This window comes from Podarcis gaigeae (genome assembly GCF_964106915.1).
Source record: "Podarcis gaigeae genome assembly, chromosome: 5".
NCBI lineage: Eukaryota > Metazoa > Chordata > Lepidosauria > Squamata > Lacertidae > Podarcis > Podarcis gaigeae.
Window position 1 is genome coordinate 35,209,139 of NC_139681.1, and position 22,115 is coordinate 35,231,253.

The 22,115-nt window shown below is 41.4% G+C and overlaps 2 protein-coding genes across 10 annotated transcripts in view; one reads left to right on the forward strand and one right to left on the reverse strand.

Annotated features, from left to right (window-relative positions):
* Positions 1-22,115, forward strand: part of LOC310845579 (uncharacterized protein) — a 99,959-nt gene that overhangs the window by 22,300 nt on the left and 55,544 nt on the right. For 3 of the 7 annotated variants that reach the window (XR_014564836.1, XM_083740814.1, XM_083740815.1), the window contains exons 1-2: positions 4,251-4,680; positions 20,159-20,209. Coding sequence is in view for 2 of the 7 variants with exons in the window: in XM_083740814.1 (XP_083596940.1) it covers positions 4,660-4,680; positions 20,159-20,209 (72 nt within the window). In the remaining 5 variants the exon portion in view is untranslated. The other 4 variants (XR_014564833.1, XR_014564834.1, XR_014564835.1 and 1 more) reach the window with 3 other exon arrangements.
* PRKG1 (protein kinase cGMP-dependent 1) overlaps positions 13,679-22,115 on the reverse strand; it is a 630,806-nt gene continuing 622,369 nt past the window's right edge. For all 3 annotated transcript variants that reach the window (XM_083740692.1, XM_083740693.1, XM_083740694.1), the window contains one exon: positions 13,679-20,322. In XM_083740692.1, coding sequence (XP_083596818.1) covers positions 20,224-20,322 — 99 coding nt within the window. In that variant the 3' untranslated portion in view covers positions 13,679-20,223. The remainder of the gene's footprint in view (positions 20,323-22,115) is intronic.

The window sequence follows — 22,115 nt, forward strand, 5'->3', positions numbered from 1 at the left end:
CAGTGCCACCCGCGTCCTTTCATAGTACACACTATAGTACACACTTTTAATTTGATACACATAATGCCTGTTTTCAGTTCATAAAATCCTTTCTACAAGTCAGTTATATTTGCTGCAAGACACAGCTATCATAGTCATTGTGAGGGGAGAAGTGGGAGAAAGAGGTGGGGTAATGATAGTTTATGCGTGAAGTTTTGTGACTGTGTCACGTGGGTAGGTTCTTTATGTATTCCTTTGTTGTTTTTGTTGGTAGCGTGAGAGGTCAGAGAGCCCAGGGCCTGGTTGGTTGCATTCAGTTTATTGCAGCAAAGTTTGGTTGCATGTGTGAAGGGGTGGGGGGGATCGTTGGGTCAGGTTAGCCATATTAATTTATATGCTGTCGAGGTCGGGGTGAGGTTGTTGTCTTGTTGGGCTCTTTGTTTGTCCCCCGTGCTAGTTTTAATTCATTGGTTAGCTTTTCTAGTGGGACTGTTTCCTATACAGTTTGGTACCAGTGGTCTATGGTCACTCCTGATAGGTCCCTCCAGTGTCTAGTTATGATGCTCCTAGTTGCTGAGAGTAGGTGTCTTATGAGCATTTTGTAATGTTGTTGTCTTGGAAATTGTTTAATAGGGCCAGTTCTGGAGTTGATTCTAATACCTGTTTTGTTATTTTGCAGATTTCTTGTAGGACTTGATGTTGTTTGTTTAAGTGAGTTCAGTTTCTAAATTAACCAGTCACAGGAGAGGGTTGTCTGCCATATCTTAGCATGATTAATTGCTCTTGCCTTGACTTGTCCCAAACTGCTGCTGGGAATTGACCATTCTGCTGTATCTTTGTATCAGATTGACGTGTACCTCCAGTTTTTAAATTCCAGGCAGTGAGGAAGTCCTGCTAGGAAATACTAATAAATGTAGTCTAACAATATGGTGTGTGTGTGTGTGTGTGTGTGTGTGTGTGTGTGTGTGTGGCTGAGTGGGTTGATTTGTGTACCAGGGATTCTGAACCATTAACTTCCTTATTTCTATGGCCAGCTAGAGAAACCTAAGAGAGTAAAGTTGGATATTGAAATATCTGCCTAAAGGAGGTTATGGTTATAGACACCTACATAACCATAAGACACTGTAAAAAAAATAATCATTGAAATACATTGCACCTTAGGACAGTTGCCTGCTGGAAAAAAAATATTTTTCAACTGGATGATTCTATGATTCTATTGCAACTGGAATAAGATTATGATTTAAAATGTTAAGTCCTGTTCACAGGTCCCCATTTTCATAGGCATGGAAGAGGAAATGACAGTAATTTACCCTGTTGATGTCAGTAGGGTTTCATCCTGGCCATAGCCCAGACATTGGTGCATTCAGCTGACTGCATGAGAAGAGCCTGTTAGTGTGCATAGGGGCTTATATACAATAGGAAAACCTTATCCTAAAAGTTACTATGACTGTGCATATTTGTATAGAAGTAAATATAGCTGTGTTCAATGGTGCTCACTTCCAAAATGTATGCATTGAATTAATAAGTTTTTAAAAGTACTGTTACAAGTTATTATTGGTCAGCAGGCCTAGATTCTGAGATATTTTTCTTAGAAATCAGTGATTTCCAAGTAAGTTAGCATCTTGTTGTAGAAGTAGAAATTGTGGTAGGTTCCCTTGGTGGTCTGCTACCCCGACATCTATAGCCAGATTTCAAACTTCAAACCTTTTACTTCTCTGTGCATTTTTTCATGTGCTAAGCAGAAGACACCAATGTTGTGGGTATAAGTCACACCTCTGATATCAATGTCTCTTTAGCCAAATTCATAAAAATGATATCTATGTATGCCCAGATGTACATGAATAGGGAGAATCACGTGATCAGGAATGCTCATGCTTCCTTCCCTGTTCAGGGAAGCACCCAGCAGTGGTTAATGCCTATGGGAAGTCCAGGCTTCAACTCCTAAGTCACATCTCTGAATTGATCCAGGCATTTGGGTGGTGGACTAAAGTTTCTACGCTAATGCAATTCTGGTTCTAAACGCAGCATAAGGGGTCTCTGTAGTATAGTGTATTTTAAATTGGGGTTTTTGGATGTTTTATGTAGTTTTTATGTAGTTTTGTGGTAGTTTTATGTAGTTTTTCAATTTCATTGTTCCGCAAGGGACAATGACAATAAAGATATCGTAATCGTAATCGTGACCAGATGCAAGGGAGGATGAGACCTCTGCAGCTTTAATGGTTGTGTAGAACAGGGACTTTCAGCAGGTGTAGCATGCATGACAAGCTACACCTACTGCAATTCCCACATCTACAAAACTATTAAAGGGCAGAATCCCATTTTTGCAAATGACAACCCAACGTGGTCTGCTTGTGTGTTCTTTTAGTAGTAGAGAGCATGCAGTACATGCTGTTTTTCCTTAATGCATTCCAGGACATAAGACACACACATTCTGAATAGAAATAAAGTTCTCCCTTTCACTGCTGTAGTAGCCCTCTCAATGCTGCTGCAGAGTAACCTAAACCCATTTTACCTTGCCTTTACGATAAACTCTCCCTGTTTGGTGGGTACCCATACCCTAGTTTGGATAGCTATTCTAATTGGAGAGCTGCCTCAAATTATCACAGCTACAAGCACTCTGTTTAATGAGGGCAGGAAGTCTCCCTAGCTGTGGCACTTACTTTGTGAGCCATACATCCAGCCAAGTCCTTTATGAGGGCTGTCGGTCTGGGGGCTACTAGGAAATAGGTGAGTACATTCTTCTACTGTATCTTCTTGATGATAAAAAAACAAAATAAAGGAAGAATTTTAATGCCATCTAGCTTTTCAAGAGCAGTCTGAACAAATTACTAACAGGAAAAGAAGAGGGGAGTGACTGCTAGGCTGAGTGGGTTGATTTATACATCAAGGGCTTTGAAACAAAAGAAAATCTCCCGACAAGAAAGAATTAAATTCCAGGAGAGGGAGTTAAGAGATAAAGTAATTAGGCAGGAAGAATTGTTTGCTGCTTGCATATACTAAGCTATACAATCCTAGGGAGCATAATCCAGTGCACAAGACAGGCCACCCAACTTCATAGGGAAGTTGAATGCTATTGCTGTAACACTACCTTAAAGTGGGCCACACATACCCCCGTAGCAACAGAGAGCCCTACAGCATGTAGCAGACTGACATATTTGCTATGGCGTAAGCTCTGATGGTCTAAACCACAGAGCCTAGGGCTTGCCCTTTGGAAGGTCGGTGGTTCGAATCCCTGCGACAGGGTGAGCTCCCATTGTTCGGTCCCAGCTCCTGCCCACCTAGTAGTTCAAAAACACGTCAAGTGCAAGTAGAACGGCATTTCTGTGAGCTGCTCTGGTTTGCCAGAAGTGGCTTAGTCATCCTGTCTGCGGACAAACGCCGGCTCCCTCAGCCTATAGAGCGAGATGAGCGCGCAACCCCAGTCATCCGCGACTGGACCTAATTGTCAGGGGTACCTTTACCTTTAAGTTTTGATGGACTTTAGTTCACTTCATCTGCTCTCTGAAGGGTTATCCTCAGTTACTAGGTCTATACACATGATGAATGTAAAGGAATTCTTTTTTATATTGTAAGTAATGGAGTCAAATAGCAAAGGAGCCAATTTCCCAGGCCACTTGGATTAGTTCGCTTTTCACCAGCACCCGCCTTCCCAACACAAACACACACATACACACGGGTTGGGGCTGGTAGTTGCCAGAAGCAAAGTCTTTCAGTTCTGAAGACCAAATATTTTATCCTAAGCATTTATTTAATTACACCCTGTGAGGGTTTAATGTGTGATGGTGTCACAACTGAGGCGCCAACTTAACTTAACCACCCTCCCATCCTGATTGGCTGATGGTCTCACTAGCTCTCACTGGATGCTGGGTTACCTGGAGCCCCTCCCCCTGATGTGTTGTAGAGCATTGAGATGGGTCATAGGTGTACATAGTAGCACAAAAGGAAACTAAATGTATCTGTGTCGTGGTACCATTAGAAAAGGGAAGGACTGCAGCTTAGTGGTGATCTGCTTTGTCTGCAAAAGGTCCTGGGCTCAAATCCTGATATTTCTTGTGAAAGGCCACCCACTCTCTGAAATCCTAGAGAGCTGCTGCCAGTCAGTGTAAACAGTGCTGAGTTGGATGGAGCAGTACTCCAAATGTGGGCAAGGTTTCAATGTTCCAAACAGCCTTCTTCAGACATTCAATGAACATACATCAGACAAAGGCAGAATTATGGTGGCTCGCTCTGCCCCCCCTCCCATTTTATGTATATTCGCTCTCATTCTGTAATATGACTACATGTGTACAAGTGCCAATACACGGCAGTAACGCAATGGAACTTTCTATCCTCTCCGTTTTTGAGAATTCTGTTGCCAATTGGTGTAGACGGCATTGAGCCACGTGGACCAATGGCCTGACTGGGTGTGTAAGGCCGCTTCCTTCACTTGTTGGGCGTACCCGCAATTCGGGAATTATTTGCTACAGCTGAGTTGTTGTCTTGTGCTGAGAACTGCCCCGGTCCACGCCTCAGGGCTCTCTTAGCGCCTGTGTTTTGGTAGGGAAAGACCTGCCCCGAGTTAGATCTGGAGGGGAATTTTATCTAAGGCAGGGACAACACACACAGAGCTGGGGTTGTGCGCCCTGCGCAAAATACTCCTCCTGACCGGCCTTTGAACACAAAGCGAGGCACTGAAGCGAAATGGGAGGCCGCCTGTTGCAGGTAAGCAAGCGGCCGCTCTGCTTGGCCAGCTATAAAAGCCAAACCGGGCGCGCGGGACTTGTGGTGGCACTGCCTGAAAAAACAAACAAGCCGGGCGGCCCCTAGCGGCCTCGCAGCTGCCTGGAAGCCGTAATGTGCTCGCTGCCTTTGGCGCCTGCGCCGTGTTTTCTCAAGCCGTCTCCGGGCAAGCGGCGTCGAGTGAAGCTCCAGCTCATAACTCCCTTTGAAGCGCGGGAGATCAAACGCCTCCGAGACCCCTGTCCCACCCCAAGGCCTTAATCAGCCCGGCTGGCTGAGCCCGTTTTGCTCTCTCGGCTCTCTCGCGGTAGACACCGCGCTCAGCACATCCGAGCCCCGCTCAAAGCCATTCACACGACCACGGGCGCCGCCTGTTTGGCCCGGACAGCAAACAAACGAGGCGCATTCAAGGGGCTTTAATGAAAGGGCGGGAGATGAGAAATAAACGGCGGCCGCCGGTGCTTCGCTTTGCTCTCGCCGGGCGACTGGGCTCGCTCGGCTCCCTCTGGTGGAGACTTCAAAGTTTTGGCTTGTGCGCCTCCGTGAAAATGGCTTTTTCTTGCTTTCTTCCCTTTTGGGACTTGGCTACGGAGGGCGGTTTATTAATCATGACGTGTTTTTTCTCAGAAAACTGCTGGGCATGTTTTCTCTCAAGTTCGAGCGGTCCTCTCCTCGTGTCAGCAAGGAGGATTACTAGAGGCGGGATAATCCCTCCATGCAGAAAAAGGCTCAAGGAGAGGGTGTGAGGCCAGTGAGGGGCGTGGGGCTGCGTAAGTTTGTGGGGGCGGGGGCGGGGGCGGCGGCAGAGGATCCCCACCCCTGGTTTAGGGTGGTCTTGTTATGCACAAAATTTGAAATGGCTTGAAGGGGAACAATTGAGACCAGTGAGTTGAAGCAGAACTTGGAAGAGCAACTATTGCAGCAATTGCAAGATCTGGCGGAGTGTAGAGATGATCTGGATGCAGGCGAGTACGAAATTCAAGATCTCTAAAACAACAGCAACCACATGTCAGTAAAAAAAGCAGAGAGGGCAGGAATGCCCCCCCTTTAATTGGCAGGTTGTGCAGGTGAGCTCTCTCTGGGCATGGGGACAAGTGTCACGGCCCTGCTGGTAGTCTGAGGTGAGGACCAAGCTGGCATGAAAGGCACAGGAGCAGGCCAGGCCTGTTTATGTTAAGTATCTCTATTCCCATACCGCTCAAGAGCCTCATTTTTGGCCTTGGGAAGGAATCACGAGGGCCCCTTCCCCAAGCCCTAGTTAGTGCTTACTAGGCTTTGGGAAGGGGGAAGCACCCGGGGGGCCTTGTCAGAGAGCCATTCTGCCTCCTGCCCACAGAAGCCTCTTGCTTTTCTCTTGCCATGCAGGAGGGGCTCACTTTGTTCTCCCGCACCTCCAAATTTCCCCCTCTCAACACACCCCTAACATGGGAGTAAGCCTTGTTGAAATTGGTGGGCTTACTAGGGGAAGCCCCTCTTGTGGGCGAAGTGGGACATAGCCCTGCCAGGATTCTGAACTCCAGCCTTTTTTCCTGTCACACACTGTAATTCCAATACATTTCCCACTCAACACGCCACCTTTCTGAAAGAAGAGGTGCTTGTGAAGAATTGCCCCCCTCCGAATATACCCAGTAAGTGTGTGTGTTAAAGGGGGGGAGGGAGTGATGCAGTGCAAGAATAGCAGATCCTCGCATAGAGACAAGAGATAATTATTACTGTAATATCCTGCAAGAAATGGTAGCTCACTGTGATTTCAAACGAGGGCAAGGGTCTGTTTGTGTTTTTTTTGCAACTTGGGATCTTCTGTGTGCAAACTTGCTTCTGAGTAGACATAGGGCTGTGCTATTAAGTGTTGCATTTTCTGCATGAAATAGGAAAGGCTGGTTTAAAACTGCAGCTGGCATTGTGCAGGAGGTTGGACTAGATGACTCTTGTGGCCTCTTTTCCTTGCTCTCTGCCTGGAGCAGCCAAGAGGTTCCTGCCGCTTGACTCAAGGTTTAACAGCAGCAACAGAGCTTCCAGTTCCTAGAGTGGAAGGGAAGGTTGTCAGAGAGAGGAGCTTATGTTTCACCCTCTTCCTAGCTCTGCCTCTGTTACTGGAGAAGAGGAATGTAAGTGAGCCCAGGCTAAGATGTATTCCAAGGAACTGGGCCACTGAATGCAAAGTCAAAATCAAAGAGTTTACACAGAGTTTATAAGAGCAAACTAACTTTCCACCACCTAACGCTTAGATCTTCCACTAAGATGTTCTCATGTAAGAGGGGAGAAGGGATGAGAAGTGAAGCATGAGGTTATTAGAATATGGTGATGTAGCAACACTGGGCTTCTTTATCTTCCTGGTGCATCTAGTGTTGAATTTACATTGTCATGTGCTGTGTACGCACCCTAAAGCGCCCAAGGGTAATGGGAACCCTGGCCCGCTATAATTTTTTCTAGGAGTGCTGAGAGTTGTAGTTCTATGAGAGGTGAACTACAGTTCCCAGGATTCTTGGAGGTATGCGCTTTAAATGTATGGTGTGTACACAGCCTGTGAATGTAGAACTTGTTCCATAGCCATATCCAGTAATTTTTTCCCCCAAGAGGAAAAGATGCCGGAACTCAGCATGAAGTTGTTACAATAAGTTGCAGAAGACTCGGGGCAGCCCTGAACAGATCCCAGAGCCCCCAGTTCTGGTGCCGGGCAATTAAATGTACTCCCACCTCCCTTGTTCCCTTAGATCCAGGTGGATGGCTAGGGCAGCTTGGAAGGGCCCTCGTGCAAATGCAAAACTTTTTGTCCCTTAGAATATCACAGCAGTAGAGTACAGTATAAAGGGACAAGATAGTGCCCCCCATAACTTGTATTAATTTTTATTATATCTAGTTTACTGTTTGTTGTGGATCCTCAATACTGTAGTCATAGAATCATAGAATCATAGAGCTGGGTTTCTGAGGGTCCTCTAGTCTAACCCCCTACAATGCAGGAATCCTTTGCCCAAGGTGGAGCTCAAACCCACAACTCTGAGATGAAGAGCCTCATGCTCTTTCCCTTTTCTTGTGCTATGTGGCACCTGGTGTTCAGAGGAGAGGTATTAATCTTGGTTTCCTGTTAATTATGCTGCTTTGAATGTATACTTTATATTGGACTATCATGAAAAACTTTGCTAAAAGTCTTAACGTGCAAGAAAACCCTCCCCCCACCAGTGATACCGATGTAGAATGTCGCTTTTTTCCTCTGAGGGATGTTGGAGGGTATGTCTTCTGAGTTTGGGTCCCAGAGTGTAACGTTTCACTGGCATTGGTATTATCATTTATTGGATCCATACTCTTCACCTCTCTCTGAAAGAGCCCAGAGCTACAAGCATATCCATCTTAATACAATTAAAATTTCTAAAGGATAGTGTAAAACAATCTTTTAAAAAACAATTTGAAACTGCTAAAAGTAATTGTGTCCTCTCAATTGCAGGGTTTCTAGGGTCAGAACTTTCAGCCAGCAGAAGCCTCTGTAAACAGGAATGTTTTGTAAATTTCTTGAAAAAGTTAATATTATTTTTACTAATATTTAGGGCATTTATAGTCCACCCAAGGACCCCAGGGCAGCAATAATAGACATAATATACAAACATATACAAGTTAAAAACAAAAAGGAAAGCAAAAACATTCTAAAAACAATTGCAATTAAAAACATCTAAAAGCATGTACCTTTGCTAAACCACCATTCCCAGGATGCTTTAGGGGAGAGACATGGCAATTAAAGTGATATAAACCTGATGCGTTTGTAAAATAAATGTGCTTAGAATCCCATATAGAAGAATAATGGATTGTCTCAGGCTTTGACTTGTTTCCTTGCAAGTATCCTGCTAGACCTCCTTTAGACATTCCCTTACCTGTAGTTGCTCCTATGCTCATCAGAGAATGTCAGAAGACTTTAATCCATGAGGATGCATCAGATGTCATGGTTAGTAACTATGCAGGCAACGTAGATCCCAAGGGACTGGCCTTAATTGCAACTGCCATGTCTGAAGAATGAGTAACCATGACATCTAGGAGGGCTCAAAATCCTTATTAAAAAGAAAGGCTTTAACTGCCCTCTTAAACCCAAGCAATGAAGGAGCCATATGGACCTCTCAGGGAAGAGCGTTCAAGTGTTGTCACCTTATGAATACCTGAGACATGGTGAGAAGGGCCTCTGTAGAAGATATCAGTTCTTACCTAAGGTGATATGGAGGAAGGTGGCCATCAAGTAAACCTGGGGCTAATCTACACTGGTCAGTTACAACATTAAAAACTCGTTATAAAAATTTGACACCAGAAGGTGCTGTAGAGCAGCAATCCATCGTCAATGGGAAATTGTATTGAGAGTTATATTTCTTTAAGCGTTTTTTCAGATCAGTGTAGATCCAGCCCTGGTCACAAGCCATTTGGACTTTGAGGCATAACACATGTCTTCTGTGGTGGCTTGGTATAATGGCTGCTACATGTAAAAGAGCCAATGGGTTTTATCACCCACCATGCCCCAAACAATTAAATTCAAATAGGACAAGTGGGCTTGATTTATAACCATTTCATTTTGGAGAGACAATCCAGTATTTCCATTTTCTTTTATTGTGTTGGTCAAAGCTCAGCTGTAATGCCATAAATGGGTAACAATACCACACAAATAGGTTTGAATGAATTTTATACTGCTACTGGCAATTTGAGTACTCCTAAGCATAATAGAGCAGTACTGTTACTTCCCTTGATCTGGATGGCTGTGGATGCAGCCTAGAATAGCATTAACTTTTTTTGCTGCTGCATCAATCACACTGTTGACTCATGTTAAATTTGTGGTCCACTAAGACCCCTAAACCTACTAGTATAAACTGATTTTATTTTGAGTATGAATGAATAAAAAAAATTTCCTCCCTTTAATCTGTGCATAAAGGAAGCGGAATTACATTATAGGACCTTTCCTATACTGTCAAGATCTCCCATCAATTTCAGTCCTAATTCAGGTATTCCAAATTGCAGGTCTTAATTTAATGGGACCACAGGCAGGACTTCAAATTGATGGAGGTCGAAGGCAGTTACATTTTATTTGGTCATTCTACTTTCTAATGAGGAATAGGTGCTATGACACCCCCCTTGAACACCAGTACCCTGAAACTAACACACTTTATAATAAGGACAGCAGGGGAAGCTGATAAACCAGTTACTAAAGCCCCATCCTGGATTTGTGTCTCTTGAAAATGCCACCAAGCTGTGAAAATTCTGATAAAATGAAAAGGTGACAGAGCAACTGGGATTTAATACCAAAAAAATCAGTCAAAATCGGGTTATATGATTCCTCAAGTCTATGGAAACCATGCTTTTCAATCCTGTGCTGACTTTAGATCACTTTATGATGAGATGATGTAGTGCATGGCAACGCAGTCTTCTGTAAGGAGCTAATCCATATAGAATTTAACACTATTTGAACGTTGCACGGGTGACTGAAAACCAGTGTTGCTCCCAGGCTCAAGTGGTGGTGTGATGTGGTTCCTTGGAGTCCACAGAGTTTATTTTTAGGAAAAGCAAGGAAAACTTACCATACATATGTTTTGAGGAACAAGCATTTATTCGGAGTCTATCACTGAAATTTGTTATTTAGGGAAGCATGCAGCAAATAGCTTTGCTTGCAGCCTGATCCAATGCATGAGGTAGTTCTCGTGGAGCTCAGTTGGTCTTACTGCTTAGTAAGTGTGTATAGGATTGCAGGCATTCTGTGCAGAGTTCGGCATGTTGCCTAAACCCAGGAAATCAATAGATTTTCACACTGTTCTTCTGTGTGCCAATTACAGAATTCCTGATGAGTTGCATAAGATAGCTTTTCCAGATTATATGTCCCCTCCTGACATTGTGAAAGGATGCAGTTGCTGCCTAATCTATAAGGAGAGAATGGTGTATCGCAGTGGCACTGAGACAAATGCATTCATCGCTAGGGGGTTCCATCAGGTCTTAATTTCCCCTGCACTGAGCCATGTTGCTTAATTCATTCCGATTCCTTTGAACAGTTTCTCAATATTCCCAGAGAGCACAGGCAATTCATTTTACTGATTTCCTTCACTGAGGATAGATAAAAATATCATTAAACTTATCATCAGCATGAAAATGGTTTTGAAGGCAGAAAGAGGCAGGCAATAAAAAATCCCCCTCAAGATTGCACCAGTACCCACTTCATCAAAGCAGTACAGATTATAAATATTAATTTCCCTTAAAAACTGGGTGTTTATTTCATAAAATACAATCCTTTAATTACAGCTGTGTCATAACTGACCACCCACAGGCAGCATTGTTGTGGGTAGGATATTGTCAGGTCTTGCAAGGAATTTAGGTAAGGCCAGTAAGTGTGTGGAGATAGAAAACCTTTTCAGTATTGCAAACTGCAACACTCTTTGTCATGTAAGGGATTTGCTTTTTTTTTTTGGAAGAAAAAAAGGAAAAGGGTATTCTCACCATTTCTAGAATGGTTTGAGATTGGAGCACACCAATACAGTGGTACCTCGGGTTACACACGCTTCTGGTTACAGACTCCGCTAACCCAGAAATATTGCTTCAGGTTAAGAACTTTGCTTCAGGATGAGAACAGAAATCGTGCTCTGGTGGCGCAGCGGCAGCAGGAGGCCCCATTAGCTAAAGTGGTGCTTCAGGTTAAGAACAGTTTCAAGTTAAGAACAGACCTCTGGAACAAATTAAGTACTTAACCCGAGGTACCACTGTATAACATGCTGATATTTCTTTTTAACCTGTCTTTAAAATGCTCTGACGGTTTTAGTGGACCGCCCTCTTCCACTCCACCCATCACTTTAAAGTTTTATATTATGCTGTTGGTGCTGCATTCTGTTTATTAATCGCTTATATAACTATGACTGATATAAGAGGGACTGCCTATTTCTGTATAAATGTACCCTCGAGTTAAGATCAGCCTCTGAGGCTCTGCTCCAGGTCCCAACACTATCTGTAGTAAGTTGGGATATGGGGTCTTTTCTTATGTGGAACTCTATTCCCTGAACCAACTTATCAATTGGCACCATATTTATTTTCATTTCAGCACCAGACAATTCTTCTAATGTTAGTTTTTTATAAAAATGTTTGTTAATTTAATCAATTGACTAGTGTGGCTGTCATGGTTTTACATTTTTAAAGTATTTAAAAATACTTTAAAATATTTACTTAAAAGACCCTGGTTTTTCTATATTTTACTCAAGACCATATAAACAACTGTCCAACAGCTGTGTAGTATTCTTAACACTAATGCTTCTTTATAGATTTCATGTCTACTTAATTTTTATTGTATTAATAAAGTAAATCAAAGATAAAGAGCAAAAAGAAGTTACAGCAGGTTGAAAGCAGCATAAAGTCGGACATTATAAATGAATTTTTTTGATCCAAAATATTGTAAAACATATCCATTCCCTATAAACCTCTTAGGCTGGCTTGCACGTATTCTTTGGTAATAAGTAATGTCTTTGAGATAACCAAGCAGAAATCATTTAAGTTCCAGAGGTAAATATCAGAGATATTAGCCTGAACGGATTTCTGGAATATTTCTATTTGAGAACAATTCCAAAATAGGTGTATGTAATCTGCTTTATTGATTAAACAGAGCCAATTAATTATTAAATAAGACAGTAGTAGAGAGGTAGCAACAGAAGTTAACAGACTCTCCAAGTGTCCCTATTTTCCAGGGATTGCAGTCCTGGATTTACAGAAACTGTCTTGGTTTCTGATCTGAACCCAGAATATCCTGTTTTTCCTTAGGACGTCCCTATTTTCATCAGAGAAATGTTGGAGAGGAAAAAGTTATGCAACTCACAAGCCAATGAGATAAGTAACTATACAACCTTTAGAAGACATCCAAAGGCAGCCCTGTATAGGGAAGTTTTTAAATGTTTAAATGTTATTTATTTATTTATTTATTTATTTATTTATTTAACAGGACATCCATATTTTCGATGGAGAAATGTTGGAGGGTATGAGTTAAGTGGGAGTTAAGTCAGGGTGTGTGCAGAGAGGCATGGGCTATATCATTAGGCTCCCTAAAAAAAGGTAAAGATACCCCTGCCCGTACGGGCCAGTCTTGACAGACTCTAGGGTTGTGCGCTCATCTCACTGTATAGGCCGGGAGCCAGCGCTGTCCGCAGACACTTCCGGGTCACATGGCCAGCGTGACAAGCTGCATCTGGTGAGCCAGCGCAGCACACGGAACGCCGTTTACCTTCCCGCTGGTAAGCGGTCCCTATTTATCTACTTGCACCCGGGAGTGCTTTCGAACTGCTAGGTTGGCAGGCGCTGGGACCGAACGACGGGAGCGCACCCCGCCGCGGGGATTCGAACCGCCGACCATGCGATCGGCAAGTCCTAGGCGCTGAGGTTTTACCCACAGCGCCACCTGCGTCCCCCCTTTTTTTACAAATATTTTAGGGTAGGTTCCCTACCGCCTTGCAAAAGCAGTTGCCTGTCAATAGGTTTTACATGGTTTCATACCCACACAGGGCTGTGGGTGTGTGAATTTGTGTGTGTATTAACTTCAGGCATAACTTCTTTACCCTGAAATGAGGAGTAAGGGATATGATTCCACAAAGTTGTGAAAGTACTGAGCTCAGGACAATACTGTATGCCATGGGTAGGCAAACTAAGGCCCGGGGGCCGGATCTGGCCCAATCGCCTTCTAAATGCGGCCCACGGACTGTCTGCGTGTTTTTACATGAGTAGAATGTGTCCTTTTATTTAAAATGCATCTCTGGGTTATTTGTGGGGCGTAGGAAGTCGTTCATTTTCCTCCCCCCGAAAAAATATAGTCCGGCCCCCCACAAGGTCTGAGGGACAGTGGACCAGCCCCCTGCTAAAAAGGTTTGTTGACCCGTGCTGTATGCTGTCTTTCCTTCAGCTAGTATTCAGTGTTGAAATAATTGACAGCTTAACAACTGTTTAAAATGCAATTCGAAACACATCAGAAGGTAGAAATATGAACAAGGCAAAAATATTCAAAAGTAATTTTTTTTATTTCAACTCTATAAAGTATACAACAGGCACTCGGCAATTACAGCTGCAGGGAAAATACAGAGCAAAACAAAAGCAGTTAAGTTTATGATAAAAAGTTTTTGTTTTTGTTTTAGTCTACATCAAAAGAGTGCAACTGGTCAAAGACCATTTGATGAAAGTGTATTCTTGGACAAACAAAACTAAATCCTCCTCTTTCATGTAGAATCCTCAGTAAGAAGAAAACCAACGGAAAAATAGCCATTAAGATTATAAAGGAAGCCACCAGTGTAAAAACAGCATACATTGGAATAAGTACGGTAGTAGGCAACGCTGAATCAATTTCCCTTTGCTATTAAAGCCTGAAACATCAATGTCTCAGTGCTGTGGTCTGTTTATGGAGTGGACTGTTCACAGAGGAAGAGGACAAATAACACACTTTCAGTGTTTAGCTTTCTAGGTGTACTACTGAGAGTTTGTCTCAGAAACATTTGCATATACAAGGAAACTCATAGAAAGCACTGGTCCTGTTTTGTTCAGTGGTGCAACAAGATTCACTCCTTCTGCAGTCATTGGTTTCACAATGGAAAGAATATGTTTTTTTTTTGTTTGGTGTAAATTTGACAGTCAGTTTGCTAATCATTGGTCTGATCGGAATATTTTTGCAATGGAGCCTATTATAAAATGTGATATGTTAGAACTTTTACTGCACTACAGTTTTAAAATTTGCACAGCTTAGCAAAACAGGAATACCTGTATACAGACTGATAGTATGTCATATATTAATTTGACCTGCACATACATTTATACATTTCACAGAAATGACGCTGTATCTCATTAACAGATACACAGCTCTGGTACATTTATAACAGAAATAAGAGAACAACTTCATCATTTCTGTAATTCATCAATATTATATAATAAAGGCTTATAAACTGTTAGCCGAAAGAACTGTAAAACGCAGCAAGCTAAGAAAGGACAACATTTTGAGGTGTGTTTGTCTTTGTCATGCAGCATAACACCAAATTTGTATTTTTTTTTAAATAGGATGCCATGAATTTTAAGGCACTTGCAACAATGCCAAATAACTAGATGATGATCTAAAAACTATGGGACAGATGGACAACGGTACAGTTGACATAAGTTTCAGTAATACTGACAATTATGACATTAATTCAAGTCTACTTTGATCTAAAAACATTACCTTACAAATAAGAAAATGAAAGAATAATGCAATGAATTTCTAAATAAAAAGCTATATGTGTACCACAAAATATCAACACGAAAAAAATATCTATTTACATAAATATTTGCTTGTGGTCCTATTATTAAATAAGAATTTTCTGTGAATGATGCAGCACTGTAATAATAAGCTAAAGCTTACCTGTACCTTTAGAACCCAGTTCTAGCAAATGTGTCTCCATTATGACAGCAAATTTCTTTTTTATGCAGATACACCATCATTTCATTTGTTAAAGGGAAGCAGAGGTCCCAAGCACGTTTATAGGGAGTAAACTCTACCAAAATGAATGGACCTTACTCATGAGCAAATTGATCTGAGGACTGCAGCCATAAATAATAAGTAGTCCGCATACTATATTTCCAAGCAGAACTGCTGGCAAGCTTTCATTCCCAGCCATGTGATTTGGACTTGGGTCACTGGGTGATATTCAGTCCTAGTGCTACTTGGGAGTTGACCCATTGAAGTTAATGGTCATGACCAACTTAGCTTCACTGATTTCAGTGGGTCTACTCTGAATAGGATGTAGTTGACTTATTCCCCTCCCCCCCCGCCCTCAAATTGTGTGGTTTTTCCACTTTGGCCTGCAGCTACTAATGATATGTTATGGAGCTAGGGATGTCTGTAATAGTATGGCCCTGCTTCATGTCCTAGCCAGGCACAGAAAACTCACCATGGGATGGATTCCATTCTCCTGTGGTATCTGCATGGATAGAGTAGCATGTGCACCAGTTGTAAGTTGCAGTACACTGAAATGTGAATGTGTGTGTATATGCTTTTGTATATATATGTGTGAATAAAATGTATTACTTATAAATGCAGGGTTTATTAATACACGCTAGCTTAAGATATTTAAAATACATTTGGTGAAGAAGATGCAAGTGAGTCATATGAAAAAATAAATCTGTATTAAGTGCACACCGCACCAATTATATACTATTGACAAACGGAAGGAATCAAGCCTAATAATTCATACCAAGCTCACTTTGAAACTTTCCTTGCATAATTATTACTAAATTTGTGTGTGACTACTCTTCAGCTGAATGCTTTTAGTTTAACACATTGTCATTTGAACTATTTAGAGTGGAAACAGCATGTTCTCGTGTTTATAACCAGGAAAAGTCAATTAATCAAAAAGAACAAGTTTTGCATTTAAGTTCACTCAGCATAGGAGTATGAATTCAGCTGAGGTTCTGGGAGTGCTTTTTAGAAGTGAGTCCACCTGCAATGTAGAAACAAGGTGACTTTTGACCAAGATGACTAGTCATGTTCTAGCCCTATCGTATAAAATGTCAGGAAATGCTTCGGATAGTGTTCAAATGCTTAAGTTTAGAATTGCATATGTGTTGGATGGTGTATAAAAGTAATTGGCAGATGTAACAAATGCTGTGCTATACTGGTTTAATGAGCAGCAGAAATGATAAATGATGATGTAAAGCTTTTTTCCTGTCTTTTATTGGTTTATACTTTAAAAAGCAGGAGGCTGACTATTAGTTTCAGAAGCCTGAGTTACATGAAATTATGTTCTTCCAGAAAACTGTTGATATATTTACTTATTGGAGAATCATGTATATCTGTTTAGAAAACCTCTGTTCAAGTTGTTGATAGCTACATGAATGTGAAGAATTGTTGGATTAAATTGTAGGATATGCTCTGAAGTGGCATATTTGATTTCATGCACTTGCAAGCAAAGAGAACCCTGTTTAATGATTTTGACAAACGGTAAAATCAAGGTAAATGTGGTTAATTTTACAAAGAAAAATCCTGACCCCCAATTTTTTTACTCATTTAAAAAGTCTGTCCAGATTTGGACAGAAAAGATCATGGGTAGGCAAACTAAGGCCCGGGCCCCGGATCTGGCCCAATCACCTTCTAATCCAGCCCGTGGACAGTCCGGGAATCAGTATGTTTTTACATGAGTAGAATGTGTCCTTTCATTTAAAATGCATCTCTGGGTTATTTGTGGGGCATAGGAATTTGTTCATCCCCCCCCCCCAAAAAAAAAAATACAGTCCGGCCCCCGACAAGGTCTGAGGGACAGTGGACTGGCCCTCTGCTGAAAAAGTTTGCTAACCCCTGGAAAGATTATGGGTCCATCCAGCACTATCTGGGATTATTGCCACAATGGTTAACTAGCTTTTGCATGCTGGAAGGTCTGTGATTACAGCTACCATATGCAGATTCTGTAATAATTCCTGGTATACAATAAAGTACCTCCTGTAGACTGATTTTATAAAAGTAGCACTTTATTTTTGTTTTTACTTCACTTCCTTCTGCTTTACTTACCCATATTTTAATTGCAATATTTTAATATATTTTTATGTCTCGTTTGATAAGCAAACAAATTGCATGCCCCTTCAGGTTCAGCACAATCCAGTACAGTACTTAGGAAATGGTGATATCTCTGTCTAGCTGCACCTCACTAGCCAAGAAGGCTTCATAGTCCTTGCTGATGCTGGGTTTGGCCAGAACAACTCTAAGTAGCTCATAAGAAGCTGTGTGAGGAAGAGTGTTCAAATGCACCAGTGTAGGGGAAGACTTGTCATGTTATAGTGGTGTACGTTTTGGAAGCTCTGAAGTAGACTGCAAATGGTGCTGCTGTGTTTCCTTTGTGGTTGGATCCTAGTGTTCCCACAAATATTCCTATGTACTGGAAGAAGAGTGCGCTTTCTTAAGATCCAGCGGTTATGTGGTTCCTGACCACTAATGCTCATGGTTGTTTTATCACAATCAGGTGGATGCCACAACAAATAGTGGGAAGGCATTCCTGCCCCTAAAAAGGGCTTAAATATTTTGGTTATTTCCACCAGTAATGAGGTGGAAATAGGATTACAAGTTTGCTGTAATGTATACCAGTGTCAAACAGGAATGACTCCTGAAAGAGTTATGCTAATGTCAAATGTGCAAGTATATAAGGAAGGCCATGGTATCTCTTTTTCACTCCTTAAACCCACATGCGACCAGGAGCCTGGCAGCCTTGGGAAACTGAAACGATTGATTGAGCAGCTGCCAATTTTTAAGAAACGAAGATTTTGAGGGCTATTTCGCAGTTTATATTGAGTTTGTAAAAAAACTGCATTGTATCTAAGCATTGCAAACTCAAAGCACAATTCTGCTTTGTTTCCTAAATCATATAATTCTTAAAAAATTGCAGGGGCATACATTTAACAGACAAGTTATAACTAACGACTTTGAATGCATTTAATCTAGGGAGGGTTTGAAAATTTACATTAAACAAATTGGGTTGGATCTACACTGAGGCCGCTATCCTATGCATTTTTTTCTTTGCATGAAAACAGTGGGATTTACTTCTGAGTAAAGCATGCACTGGATCATCCTGTGAGTGAGTTGAACTTAAGTCCCATCTGGAATCAATGAATAAGTCAAGATTTTATAGTAAGTTAAAGAAGTTAGTTTTGCCTGAACTTAAACCCTTCTAATCCCAAAGGAAGTGAAATATTGGAAAGGGCAAATCAAGGAGGAGGGAGGTGTAAGTACAAAAAAGATGGAAGCTAGGAGAAACACGGATTAAAAAAGAGAGAGAGGGTTAAGTTAACTCATAAAGAGCAAAACTGGAGATGAAAATTGCTTTTTTGGATTCCGGTTATTGTAAGACTGCAGTGGTGTTACTTTGACGGAAATGAACAAGGGGATAGATGTGTTTATCTTCAGTGGCATTTCATATTATGTGATGGCATCTTAAAAGTGGGTTGTAGGGGTTGTTTTTTATTGAACTAATAAAAACTGTTGTATACGTAAGGCTGCATTAGCAGTGAGATTACTTCATCTAAAGGTGCAAGTATTGGAAGCACACGTTTCCTGGTAGATGTCTTCACCGAGATTGCTATCATTATTCTATGTTTTTATAATCTATTACTGTCAAAAGAGTGACACATATATGTTAGAAGGCTTGAGCCTAGTAAGTATGATTCACCCAAACTGGAACATTTTAAACTCTCATTAATTTCCGTATGCACTCAACTCTCCCTTTGACATGAATGGGATTTTGAAGTGGCCCATTTCAGCTGCACACATTTCAGCTCCATGCTTTTTAGACTGATTGATATAACTTGTGGTTGTGTTATGTTTCATGAGGAGAGCTGAATTATTTAATGTTTGCAATAAATAATCAAAATACAGCTAGAAAACAGTGGGACTAAGAATTTGGCAAAAAGCAAAACAAATGATGGCAATGCTATATGAAGGAGCAGCAAAAACGTGTGTGTGTGTGTGACTATTATTTTGAGATTTTAGTTGACAATCACATTCCTTGCTACATATTTTCCTGAAAAATGATTGTGGATGTTTGGTTATTTCATGGATTAAAAAATGTACATAGCACCTATATAGTATGCAGTGAGCCTTGCATTTTCCCTCCTTGGGCTCTAAAAGGTAAATGTTATTTTAAGTTCAGTGTAAATTCCTATTGGACCAGTTGGCTGCTATCATTTCCTTTTTAGGACCTTTTGATAAGCACATTTGTCTTTGTTTATAATATAGTTATTATATATATATATATATAATATGTAAAATGAGTAGTTTTATGAATAATCTTCTACATGCTCTTATGTAGCTGTACCAACAAAATTAAATGTTAGATATACCATGTTCTCAGATACGTGTGAGAACCGACCGACCCATACTTGCTTTAACAGTTCAATAAAAACTGTAGCAGTTGTGCTTTTGTTATCAGTTTGGGAGGGGAAAAGCACATCAGAAATTAAATATGGAAAAGGGTAACATTCATTCTTGTCATGAATACTGCTCGAAAAGAAAGACAACCTATATAGCACTGCTTTGACATGAACTCCAGGACCAAATAGCTTTGTGGTCCTCATTGGTTTAATACGTTGGCCCGCTTTAAGAGGCCCAACACACTCCTTTTGCTTTTTTGGGAGTATCCCAGATCCTACACTGTAGATTCTACAGTACTTAACATTTCAGAACAGAATTAGCAATACAATGATATTGCAGCTAGAATTATGTGCATCTTATTCTATCAACTTTCAAATTACAACTGGAGCGAGTTCATTACAGTGATAGAAAACACATTTAATTACTGGTGAAAAAGGCTTTGCTTCAGGACCACCATGTCAACTGCTATGTTAAGTTCAAACAGAAAACATGTGAAGAGCACTATTGTCATCTAAGCAAGAAGTCCTAATGCCACTGTAGTGTTACTGTAGCAGCATCAATCAAGGCATCATGGTGACCCCGAGCACTAATCCTTCCCAATTCCTTCAGGTCTGCTGGCAGCCATGTCTCAGGAAGCTGTCTTCAGCAAGGCAGAAGCAGGTAAGAGAAATACATTAAAAGTCTATGTCCCATCCTGAGTTGTCATCAGGTGGTGGTTCATCGTTGTCCTCAGGGAAGCTATCAAAATTGCTTGTATCTGTTGGAGATGCAACCTGTCCAGTGGGGAGGAAAACAGACTTTGTACTGTTGATGATGATGATTTATGCCCAAGCTGTTTGGAATCATTAGACAGTTTTCCGATTTCAAAACTATAGCTTCATGCTTGCCAGTGAGAATTCCAAAGAACAGCTTTGGAAAGCACAATAATTCAGATACTAGAGTTTCCATTTACAGTACTGCCATGAGATGTTTTGTTTGTTTAAATTTTCTGAACAAGCATGTCATGGATTTTGCATTTCTGTTTATATAGTTTGCGATCTGACTAATGTAAATGTTTTTTTACTGGCTGTTGATGGTCACTTGGATGAGAAATTTATCTGCAGCAATGGGATCTGTGATCAATGCTTGGAACAGAGCCATGGGGGGGCATGGGCACAGTTTTTGGGGGGGCACATTTCTTATGATGCCCTGCCAGCCCGTCATGAGCTGTTGTGTCCTTTTCACGGTGCCCCCATAGCTGGAGGGTGCTATGAGAAGGATACAAGAGTTCACAGTGCTTGCAAGCCTAGCTCTAGTTTGCACCCTGCCTTGTTGTGTCCTTCTCGGCTGCTCTCAAACTGGAGGGTGGCTTGAGAAGAATGCAACAGGCATGCACCTTGCCTGACTTGCACCACTTTTGTAAGTCTTGCAAAGCAGTGCTGGGTTTTGCATAGGTGACATGAGTGAGCCCCTAGAAGCAGGACTGGGCTTCCCACTGTGCAGTTGGGAAGGTGGCACAGCACAGCCCTGTTTAGCTCCATTGGGCGCCCACAACGAATGCTCTGTCACTGTCTTGGAATATTTTGCATGAGAAACAGCAGTTCAGGAGCATTCAGCAGTTTGGAAAAGGCATAAAATGACATGAGAGAAATGTGCTGAGTGGGTCAGGGTACAAAAGGAGACTTTGTAAAACCTTCTCAGCCATGAAACTTACTGGGTGACCTTGGGCAATTCACCATCTCTCAGCCTAACCCACCTCACAGGTTTGTTCTGAGAATAAAGTGGACGGGGAGAACCATGGCCACCACCTTGAGCTCCTTGGAGGAAAAGGTGGGGCACAAATGTAGCAATAATCATCATACAAATTCTAGAAGGTACAGATAAAAATAGTACTGTACATGCTTTGTGTTTAACTAAATCTTGAAAAGAATTGATTTGTTTATTGAATTATATACAAATGGCTGTTGCAGTAGAAAAACAAGAACCAGTACAATGGCCAGAATAAACACAACGCTAGTAGAACAGACATAATTAGAAATGGTTGGGCCCAAATAGCAATGGTTAAGCATAGGGCTCCACAGATACAAAAATATATGTTTGTATTATAAACATGAAAGCCAGTGATAACGTGGGCTAGTTTGCATGACACAGTAAGCCACACTGTGACTCCATGAATGCTGCAGCCAAGATTGTTCTTGATTACAGCTCAAAATTAGTGAGGAGCCTGCTAAACCACAAATCCCAGTTTGGACAACTTGGGAAGCCAAGCCTTGATTTAGCTCCTCTCCAGGAGACCGCACATTTGTGTGTTATAAAGTTTACAAATTCATAAAGCTATTTATGCATCCTTTATATTTCTCATAATTTCTTTTTCTATAGGGTCAAGGGGGAAAAGCCCCTGACCACAGCAGAAGTTGGTAGTGAAGGAAATGTTATTTTATCCATATAAGTATATTTTGAAAAGAAACAACAGGTGACAGTGTTAAATTTGGAAACATGGAGAGAAGGAAAGAGAGTTTTGAGTTGGCTGAAGGCAAAGCATCTTGGGGTGATGGAGGAGCTCTCTCTCTCTAGGGATCCATACAGC